The sequence below is a fragment of the Pollicipes pollicipes genome, unplaced genomic scaffold (genome assembly GCF_011947565.3).
Source record: "Pollicipes pollicipes isolate AB1234 unplaced genomic scaffold, Ppol_2.1 Scaffold_4002;HRSCAF=4701_pilon_pilon_pilon, whole genome shotgun sequence".
Lineage (NCBI taxonomy): Eukaryota > Metazoa > Arthropoda > Thecostraca > Pollicipedomorpha > Pollicipedidae > Pollicipes > Pollicipes pollicipes.
Window position 1 is genome coordinate 30,394,989 of NW_023596420.1, and position 10,969 is coordinate 30,405,957.

General features: G+C 55.3%; 1 protein-coding gene across 1 annotated transcript; it reads right to left on the reverse strand.

The window, feature by feature from the left end:
* Positions 1-824: 824 nt before the first annotated feature.
* Positions 825-10,901, reverse strand: LOC119093964 (KIF-binding protein). Its single transcript, XM_037216997.1, has 12 exons — positions 10,795-10,901; positions 8,046-8,241; positions 7,140-7,417; positions 6,560-6,691; positions 6,005-6,156; positions 5,553-5,654; positions 5,070-5,247; positions 4,263-4,447; positions 3,867-4,011; positions 2,859-2,980; positions 2,109-2,259; positions 825-1,773 (listed from the first exon to the last, which is right to left on the reverse strand). Exons 2-12 carry the CDS (start codon positions 8,215-8,217, stop codon positions 1,612-1,614), a joined length of 1,779 nt encoding a protein of 592 aa, XP_037072892.1. The 5' UTR covers positions 8,218-8,241; positions 10,795-10,901; the 3' UTR covers positions 825-1,611.
* Positions 10,902-10,969: the final 68 nt, after the last annotated feature.

Consider the following 10,969-nt stretch of genomic DNA (forward strand, 5'->3'; position numbering starts at 1 on the left):
AAAACACTGATGGAAATTGGAGGCAGGGTATTTATGTTTTCTGTAGTGAGCACAAGCGCCAAAATTGCAGATTAATGCAAGGAAAAGTGATGAATGTTCTGATTACTATCAGCGCCCCTTGCGGCGCCTCGTTGCTGATGAAACACGTGCACTAAACATCGGCCACAATGTTTCTTGCATACGAACGTTGCCCCCGCCACGAGCGCCGAAACACTGATGGAAATCGGGGCGGGGAAGGTTTCCTGTAGTGAGCGCGAGTGTCGGAATTGCACCCCAGGGTGAACCAGGGGACGGAGCCTGGACAGATATCGGCGATCGAGGGCCTGTCCCACTTTTCACGGAGTTTCCACCGGTTTGCATAGTCAAAAGCTGCCCATGTAAGTAAAACAGCTACAGGCGTGCACCATGAAGCGAGTGCGACGCTTAGCGACTGGGAGTCCCCTGCGCGCACCGAGAACGAAGTGAGCAAATGAGTAAACTAAAAGTGAGCACATGTGTTCAATGCATCGAACACGCAACCCGATCCATGCAGCGGCTGGTAGTCCCACGCGGCGCCAATGGGGTAACGTGCGGAGCCCGGCGCATATCTCACGAGGCGTTATGCGCCGCGCACGTGCCCGAGACACCCTGCCTCCTGCAACCCTCTCTACGGCTGTCGAGTTCGAGCCAGAGCCAGAGCGCGGCGTCCATCCCCGCTGATGCACTCCAGTGCCGGGGCCGGAGAGCGCCGACGTGTGGGGGTGTGACGTCACCGGCGCATCTCGGGTGTTCCCCGATCATTCTGCTGGCAACGGCACTAGAACAGCGCTCTGACTCGCAGGTCGCTGGCGAAACGCTCGGCCGGCCGGCCAAGCGGTTTATGTTTTTCTCAAACGACACTGGCAAGAACGCAGAAGCAGCGACGACTCGGAATCAGCAACGGCTGGGCACGTCAGCGACGCGCATCCGCCGCAGCAGGGCGGGTGGCGCCGCTGCTCGGGAACACGTGCAGCCAGAGGCGGACAAGCTCAACGCCTCACTTGAGGGCATGCCCGGACTGGGGCGTGGCGGTGCGCAGGCTGAGTCACGCGTGTGGAGGTCAGGAAGTTCGCCGTTGCCTCGTGACTCACGATACGACCGGCACGGCACGCTGCCACGACGAAGTGCAGACAAACGAATGCACCTTTGCCCATGCCGGTTGGGCCGCAGCCCAGCCGCGTCGGAACGGCGTCTCACGCAAAGCAAACTCGACGTCAAGTGAGGCAAAACAACATGCCATGGTACACTCTGGCAATTATGCAAAGATCACGACTCCTGAGCCAACCAAAGGCGAAGCTCGCGCGATCAAAGAGTTATACATGCGAAAAACACGAGCGACTGAAAAACGGAACGTGGACTTTTCAGCCCCCTTGCGGCAGGTCAGCCGACCAGCTGCACTCGTCTTGGAAACATCGACCAATCACCAGTCGTCAACACCGGGCGCTGATTGGCCCACAGCCGCCACCGTCTTCCCTGCAGCTAATCAGCGTCCTCCCACCAGCGCCCGCCTCAGCGGCCTCGCCGCCCACCCATACTCCCAGCTCCGCCGTCAAATATCACATGATTCAGGCGCTTCTCCCCCGGCGGCTTCAGCTAGACCTTGAGGTCGGTGGTGACGGTGCCGCCATCGTTGATGGCGTTGCGTATCCGGTCCATCTTGGTGGGCAGCAGGCGCGCCATCTCGCGGCAGGCCGCCAGCTCCTCGGTCATCTTCTCCGCCCCCATCGGCACCCGGTCGCAGTAGTCGATGATGAACTGCAACGTAGGCGGCACGCGGGTGTCATTGCTGCCGGTCGTTTCGGTTTTCCGCCAGGTGCATCCGCTCGGGCCGACCCCTGCTGCCAGCCGATCACGTGACCGAACCAGCGACCAGCCGCGGTGCCGAAATTGTACACGCGACCCACGCAGCACTCACGCGATCTCGCCATCCTTTGCGGCCAGACCCCGCGAAGGCTAGCGGTTCGCGTGGGGTCTAGTTCAGTGGAGTCCTGGCACGGCCGGCCGCTGTCGCACCCACCCAGACCGGCACAGTCGGCGGCCCAGACCCTCCGCCGACCGGGGCAGGGGGCTACAGAGCACCAGTGGCGCACCTGGTACGCGGCGATCGATTTCTGTACGTTGGCCAGCTTGGGCTTGAGCTCGATCTCCATCAGCCGGTTGTAGAGGTGGCCCAGGTGGAAGTAGGCGATGAGCACCGGCCGCGTCAGGTCCTCGTCAAACTTCTCCGGGAAGTGGCCCTCGCTGCCAGATGCGTTGTCATGGTTACACCGGGCGTGGGCAGTACAGTAGCGCACCGTGTTGGTACTTCACCGGCTCACGACGGACTCGACATCGGGGCGGTAGTCTCTGTTCGATCGCAGCTATTTGCAGCACACCTCCCCGCGCGCAACGGGACAGGCAAACAAACCGAAATTATGTAAGGATTGGGTCTTAATCCAAAAGTGCTTTTTCTCTATATGTTATCAGATCGAGCAGGGAACTACATTTCAAAAACTTAACACTAACGAATTCCAACAAAGGTCATCGCAACTATTCCGCTTTGTCTTCAGCCGTGGTATTTTGCGCTATTATGGTGTCATTATGTAAGCACCAACATGTGAAACTCACCTGCATCAAGCCTAAGCTAAGGCGAACACTTTGTAACTTTGAATAGCGTGTAAAAAACTCTCTTGGCAAACAGGAAGTGTACCAACGAATCAGGAGTGTACGCAGCGATCCACTACATGATGAGCTAAAACGCATCTTCGGTAAACCGAATCCATTTAACATTGACGGTGCGCCGGAGGGGCAAGACGGCCGTTTTGAGTTGTCCCTGCGTTCTCAACCGTCCCGCAACGCACCTGTCCTTGAGTGTATCGAGGAACAGGTCGAAGTACTTGATGCTTTGGTGCGCCAGGTGGTTAATCTTCTCCACCACGTGAGCGGTCACGTGCTGGCCCCGTTTGTCTCGGTCCCGCTGGAGCTGGAATGGGTCACAGTTCAAACATCAGGTGATAGGTCACACGCCAGGTCACAGGTCACGCACCAGGTCACAGGTGACACACCAGATCACACACCACACACCACGTCGCAGGTCACACACCAGGTCATAGGTCACACACCAGGTCACAGGTCACGCACCAGGTCACAGGTCACACACTGGATCACACGCCACACACCACATCGCAGGTCACACACTAGGATACAGGTCACACACCAGGTCAGAGGTCATACACCAGGTCACAGATCACACACCAAGTCGCAGGCCACACACCAGGTGATAGCCATATGCCAGGTCACAGGTCACACGCCAGGTCGCAGGCCACATGCGGTCACAGGTCGCACCAGGTCACACACCAGGTCACACGTCACACACCAGGTCACCTGCCACACACCAAGTCACAGGTCACACACCTGGTCACAGTGGCTTGAGCAGGGCTGCCAATCCCAGCTCCACCAGCCAGCAGGGCTGACAGGACGCTCACAAGCATTCCAGCCGCGTTTTTGCACAGGCATTTTCGGTGAATTGAATTCACTGAATCAGCAGTGAATTCATCGAAAGGCTACCCAAATCAACAAGGCAGAACCCACCCATTCATTCACAGTTGACTCATCCTACCAGGACAATTTACCTACCTTGTGCCAGTTCGCATACCTGAGCTCCAGCTGAACTCGACGTGGCGTTGTGCGGTGTATTCGCCGTCTCACAACACAGACCTGAGGTCACCTCGACCTTGCACTGGGCGATGTCGCTGCGGCTCTAGATCTCGCCTCTCCACGCCGCAGACCTGAGCTCACCTCGACCTTGCACTGGGCGATGTCGCTGCGGCTCTAGATCTCGCCTCTCCACGCCGCGGACCTGAGCTCACCTCGACCTTGCACTGGGCGATGTCGCTGTAGATCTCGGCCAGTTCGTACTGCAGCTGCCGGATCACCAGCAGGTAGTAGGTGGGGTTTAGCTCGGCCAGCACCGGCTCCAGTAGGTCCACACGACGCTTGTACATCTTGCACTGGCTGGAAGCGGCGCGAGGACCAGGTCAGCGATGGCGACATCGATGACTGGCAGCACAGTTAAGGCACATCAACCTTGATACAAATCCAGTTTCCCATCACTTAGCAACACGTCAGTCACTGCTCATCTGATCTCACTCTTCCTCAGACAACTGGAGACCCGTGGCTGAACTGACAGCGGCAGCAGCCTTATCCGACACCGTGGCCCCGCGACACCACGGCCGCCCCTCCCCTTCCACCGCTCGAGTCCGCACCGGTCCAGGTCACTCTCGAAGAAGATCAGCGCCTTGAACAGCTGGCTGTGCTCGCGCACCACCTCCACGTGGTCGGAGGCGTGCTCCTGCAGCGAATAGTACTCCTTGGCGCGCTGGATCCAGCGCTGGGCGCACAGGAACACGCGGCGCGCCTCCTCGAAGTCGCGCACCGGAGAGTCCGGCATCTGTGGAGGGAGAGCAGGGAGTCAGGGGAGCCCGGAGAGAGGCGCGGTGGCGAGACACTCCGGCCGTCATGGAATAGTTCGTCGGCGCTGGTGGCCCAGGGCGGCGACGCTGGTGTAGGCGAGGTGTCGTTACAGTCTAGCATTTTAGCTGCGTATTCTAGAAGCTTTGACGGCGTTTCAGCCTTCATGCCATGACGCGATTTAGTAACGATTAGCCAGGCAGTCGTACCATGAAGGCAGCCTGAAACGCATGATGAGGGGAAACTAATGCATTTCTTCAATGAATCGTGACAAGAAAACAATCAAGAATCAGCAAAATCAGCAAGCCCATCTTCAAAAGAAAAAGCCTCCACCACGCATATCACACGGAATTGAACAGCGAAGACGAACAGCGTCACGGCAAGGCACAGAACAAAATAAAGCAAGGATAATAACAAAAATTTCGATTTCTAGAAATACAGGAAAAAACACAAAGACTCGTATCTGCCAACCATCTCCGCACATGCCTCACAGTCTGATCCACAGAGCCTCCTGTGCGTCTGACGCGCCGGCACGCCCTCGCGCACCGCCCCACAGAGAGCGCGGCGTCAGGCGGTACCACTTGCCGGCCACCGCCACCCACCTGCTTCTCCAGCTGCGACAGCTCCAGCTGCCGGAAGAACAGCTGCCCGGTGCTGGGCTCGGCCGGCGGCGAGGGCGTGGAGGTGACGAGCCGCTCGGCCGACGACTGCAGCAGCACCTGACCCAGCTTGGTCCAGCAGCGCGCCACGTCCGCCTCCCGGTGCCGGTACCGCTCCAGCCTGGCGCGCACCGACCCCGGTGAGGCTGCGCGTCCCGCTCGACGCCTGGGGCGGCCGCGATGGTCGACGGTCGACGCGTCGCAATGCGACGCGTCGACCGACCCGCGGGAAGGTAAGCACGTGACCAGCGGAAGTGTCAGCACAGCTGCGCCGGTCCAAGCCGTCCCCAGACCCCGCGTCAGGAGCGCCACCTTGCGACACACGCCCCCCCCCCCCCCCAGCTGACGCGTCGGGCCGTCGCGGTAGCACCGCATGAACACCACGAGTACCCCCGCCCGGCTCGCCAGCCCCGGCCGGAGGCTTACTTGGCCTGGTGCTCCTCGGATGTCTGGTCGGGCGCCGCCCGCAGCTCCTCCCCGTGCTGCTCCAGCACGTGCGTCGCCGCCGCCAGGTGGTGACGGGCGTTCCTGCGGCAGCACGTGACGCGTGACGTCACCACATCGGGGGGGGGGGAGCAAAGGGCGGACGGTTGCGGAGCTGAATACACAGCACAATTAGTCATTGGTAAAAAGTCATGCACGTAAGTTATATCATGTCATCGTCCTTATTTGATCCAATCAACAAAATGGCACGGAAGACCCGCTTGCTGTGACCAATCACCAAGCAAGGTTATCAGTGAGGCAAACTCACGGAAGCCAGAACATACCTCCTGCGACTAAAACGGCGCCTATTACTTCAACCACAACGCAAGTGAGTTTCAAAACGAACACATCGTGCGGCCCTGCGTGTAGGGAGGAGGGGGGGGGGGGGGGCTCACCGGAACATCTGCTTGGGCAGGTAGAACTGGGAGAGCGTGGCCGAGTTAAGCGCCCATTCCACTTTGTCGAAGGAAGCGCTGTCGAGCTGCCGGGACAGCGTGTTGTGGCAGTACAGCGCCGCCTTCACCGGCTCGCCCACGTTGTTGTACGCCTAGGGGGACGTGAAAGAAATGCATTGGCCCACCACGCTTACCAGGCGGGGAAGTCCGATAAACTACCTAAGAAAAACTAACAGTCGTTGTCTTTGGTGTTTTAGGACGTATCGACTGTAATGGTCATTTCGCAATCAGGAAAAAAGTAAATCACGCAGTTAGCACTGCATAAGACTACCTTCCGAAGCGTCGTCGCTTCTGGTGGAGACCAGGGCAGTGAGTCTGCTGCGGCAGGGGGGCTCGGGACCCAGACCTCCCGCGCCGAGGCCGCTCACTGCGCACTGCTCCGCCGGCTACACCCCGGAGATACACTGTCCGTCCACATTACCGCCGACCACACGGCACGCATGCCGACCGACGTAGTAAGCGGAAGGAGAGAGGGGGGAGGGGGGGGGGGCGTACCTGGGCCAGATAGTACAGCGTGAGGGTGTGCAGCTCCTCCAGCTTGGTCTGGCCGCTGCGGCCCTCCTTCGAGTCATCCGTCTTCTCATCGTCGGGACGACCCTCCCGGAACAGCTCGGACATCTCCACCGGCTGCCGCGGGGGTCGTCGGAGGTCAGCGGACACCGCCGGACATCGACAAGGTCAACAAGGTCAGACATCATCACGCGACCGTTTCACGCCGCGAGTGGCATGCAACCGAACACTTCTCAGCAGTGAAGCGATCGCGCATGTAGCCTTATCCTACCTCTAACGCAAGACTAGGAGCAGTTTGTGCTCTTGGCCCCGCCTGACGGTACCCCCCACCCCCACCCCCCTAGGATTACCACGCGCACGTCTTCCTCGTCACCGTGTCTGCACCTGGCGCGCGCCTCGTGCCGATCTCGCGCGTTCCCTAACGTGCGCCCCCGCGCCGATCTCGCGCGTTCCCCAACATGCGCCCCGCGCCGATCTCGCGCGTTCCCCAACATGCGCCCCCGCGCCGATCTCGCGCGTTCCCTGACGCCCCCCCCCCCCGCACCGACGCCGCCGCCGCACACACCTTGAGCGTGACCTGGTCGCGGTACTGCTGGTACACGGTCTCCGCCGTCTGCAGGTAGTGCTGGCTGCGGTTGTGCTCGCCGCGGCGGCTCCACACTAGGCCCAGCTGGTTGAGCGCGCTCAGCGTGCTGATGACGGTGCAGGGCCCGAGCGCCGGCGCCGCGCGCAGGCTCGCCTCCAGCAGCTCCTCGCCGGCCGACGGCTCGTCCGTCTCGACGCCGATGTAGCCCAGGTAGTAGAGCACGGCCGCCAGCTGGTGCGACGCCGGGCCGATCACGTCTGGCGGCGCGGCGGGACGGCGGCTCTCAGCGCGGCCGGGGTGCGGGTGACGGGGGCGGGGCTCGGGCCCCAGCCAGGGCCCGAGACAAGACCCGGCGGCACGCAGGCTCATCAGAGCACAGTTTTGCAGGGAAATGAGTCAGGGATGCGAAATGACGGCAGATGGACAGCGGTACCGTCATGTTTTGAGGTGAAATAACAGAAATACATGTTCGCTTCGTATCTACGGAAAAGATGTGCACCAAAGCTAAGCATCTCATCCGGCCGCGGAAACAATATTGGAACCAGCATATTCAAAAAGCCTGTATGAATATTTGAAGTTTTCACATGACCTAACAAAAACACGTGCGAGTACATTTATGTTTGGCACAACAAACTCTTTTGCCAGCGATTTTTTCAAACATATTTCTGCTCGCTTCGGGCATTCACATAGGTTGAGGCCTATGTTAGATTCAGCTTGTGATTGCATTCCAGAGCTGTCACAGCTGATGAAACATGATAGCCTTACCAACTATCCAAATACAAATGCTTCACCTTCTTCTCTCAGATTCTCCAACAACCTTACCATCTGCTCTGAATCGCCCCTCTGTCTTCAGCTGACCAGAGCAGCGCCCCACCGGACACTCACCGCTCTGCTCGATGTGTCGTTCCAGCTGGAACCTGGCATCGTTGAGGAGCTCGCGGGCGGCGTACTTTGACTTGTACGGCTCGTCCTCGGGGTCAGAGGCGCTCACCACCTCCAGCAGGTGGATGGCGCGCTCCAGCTTGTCCCGCACGCTCTCCTGCGTCTCCGGGTCCATCCCGCCGTCGCAGTCTGGTCACAACTGAGGTCACGGTTTAGGTCACAGTTCAAAGTATGTGGGCTGATTCTGGTTGAAAGCCAGCTTTGGTGGCCATGTCCTGGCACAGCCCCCTATCAAGACATGGCAGAAAAAGCAGATTGGTTGACTGGTCACAGGGTTAATTCAATGTGAAGATGAACCCAGCAGTGAGGCTCCCAGGTACAGTCTTGCCTTGAAATCAACCCTCCAGTCCCATGACCCATGCAATGGTAAGGCTCCAATCTAGATCCCTGGAACCATATTCTGCGCACAGAGCCTGAGGGATCAGAATAGGTAGATGACTGTGCAGTACATGCATGTTAGCATGTGCTTGTTTGTGCAAGTGTGCTGCTTATAGCATATAATCAGAAAATTTCCTGCATTGGGGCATGACAAATATTTTGAGAGAGATAGTCTATGGAGCAAGCATATTGCTAAGGCAGTAGCATTAACCTTATTGCTCAGAAAACCAGGAGAGCGGAAATAGTTTGGTTGACATTTTGGCAACACGCCCCTATCAAAACAAGGCATGTTGCCAAAATATCAACCAAACTATATCTCCATTCACCTGGTTTTTCCAAAGAATAAGGCTAATACTACTGTCGTATCTATGCTGGTAATGATCCTCGCTAATGCACTGAACAACATATGAAAATGCATATTTGTCAACAGTGGGATTGCTAAAGATCATATTACAAAATGCATAGCCAAGGAAATGGTCTTGCATAACCAGTTGATGGGTGCTACCTGAAAACTACAAACTGGGTATCCTTATTTTCACACAGCACCCGGTTTTCGACACATTTCATACACTTTTCTTTCAAAGTTGGCAGGTTAATGTCAAAGTGTGAGGTGGTGGAAGGTGGCAGAACCCCTATAACAACTGAATACAAACTTGTGCCCTCATGCATGACTTGTGTGAAACAACTGCTAATGCACCAAATCATTATCCACAAATGCACAATTTCATAACCATCTACCTTTGTTTGAATATCATGCAAATTTGACAAAAAGTAAAAGGTCCAAATGTGTGTGAAGTGTGACCTATGCCCAATTTCTGTCACCTCAATGCATATTGAGAACTACCTGTAAAAAACCTAACACCCGATTCTGCTTGTGTGTCCTGGTGTGTGGTGATATCTTGCCTGGATTAGTGCCTGGACTTGGACTAGACCTACAAGCAGTTCTCCATTTTTATCACATACACCAAGCACAAAAATATGCTATAATACTTAAAGCACTATTGAGCAACAAAGGACAAACAGCGGTATCCCTTACCTATGTTAAGTCAATATTATAATCTGGAACATCAGTGGGGGCCTATTGGAGCTCTGGCCAGGACCTCTCCTGATAGAAAAGAATTGTTTCCACTCCAGGGTGGCATGAAATGTCAAGATCCCACTCTTGAGATGCACCAGTGAGCTCACAAATGCTCATTTGGTCAGTTGTTAAACATTTTAAACTTGCAAAACATATGAACCTCTCCACACTTTGACAAATGACTGCTTCTATTATATACTACTGTTTTTGAAAAAGTATTGTGGTGCACATACCTATAATATAAAGGGAGGTGGGGTCACAAAATTTATCCTGGTCTTTGGAATTGGGGTTGACATGATTTTTGGGGTCTAATAACATTGGGGGAGGAAAAATGATAATTTATGAAGAATATACAGACTATTTTTCTGTGAAAAAAATGTGTTGTAGTATTTTCCCTGAAATAACCATTGCAATATCACAATCACATGTCCATGAAATATTGCCCCTATCCAATGAAATTAGTCCTGACTGAGCAATAAACTCAGAGTTTAGATTTAGTAGGTGTATGCTCCACAGTAAGGTGAAAATTGTTGCTTCATGGGACATGTGTTATGGCATAATACATATCATTGTCAATTTGGCCTACCATTGGCTAAGTATTTTTTTAGTGTCACAAATCAATCAGCACATCAGCCAGCCAGTCTGCAAAAAAGAATCATCCATTGCATCCAATGCTTGTGACATGGGTGTGCTGAACCTGGAGCACATGTGTGCGAAACTCAGGCAAGACCAAACTGTGGTGAGTTTTCAAACTATCTTTGCTTGAAATTACCTTGTTATTCATCACATCATGTTATAACTCCTTGAAACATTGTGTCCCTGTGCTGAAATTGGTGATTATGCGCTGGACATGGGGATCTCACACTTACACTGTACATGCACTGAAATTGTTGGTGGAATTTTGCTACTGCCTGTGACAACATGCTCATGTGAACAGCGCAGCATGTATCTTTTTTGCAGGCGACCCGGGTATTTTGGCAATCTGGCCCCGGGTCTTCCCGCATTTTAATTGCTCAAAATATATTTCTTAAGGGAAATTTCGGCTCATTTCGGTAGGATGCAACAATAAAACTTGTTATGCTGTATGGACCCTTAAATACACATAGTAATATTTACTATCGATCCCAAACCAGGACGCAGTGTTCCACGATACGTAGGTACTTGTGACAAAATCACCCTGCCCGGCAGGTCGCCGGGATGCGTCGATATCCCCAAGCACCAAGCGGATCGCCTTACCTTTTTGAATACCTAATGCACGAATAACCGAGAGGAACAACCCGCAGCCCCAAACCAAGGTCCACGGGGGTGAACACAGCAGCGCACCAATCCACACGTCCGAAACACGCACATGGGACCGATGATACGGAATAGAAAAAATTTCGAGAAACTAAGAGAATTTTGTTTTGGAAGC

What these genes read in the sequence shown, in the direction of transcription:
- LOC119093964 (XM_037216997.1), bottom strand. Translation starts at nt 8,217, where the DNA reads ATGGACCCGGAGACGCAGGAGAGCGTGCGGGACAAGCTGGAGCGCGCC. An exon ending in CGCTGTACTATCTGGCCCAG is followed by an intron (nt 6,157 to 6,559) that starts GTACGCCCCCCC and finishes ACGTCCCCCTAG; the next exon opens with GCGTACAACAACGTGGGCGA. An exon ending in TCGCCCAGTGCAAGGTCGAG is followed by an intron (nt 2,981 to 3,866) that starts GTGAGCTCAGGT and finishes GACCCATTCCAG; the next exon opens with CTCCAGCGGGACCGAGACAA.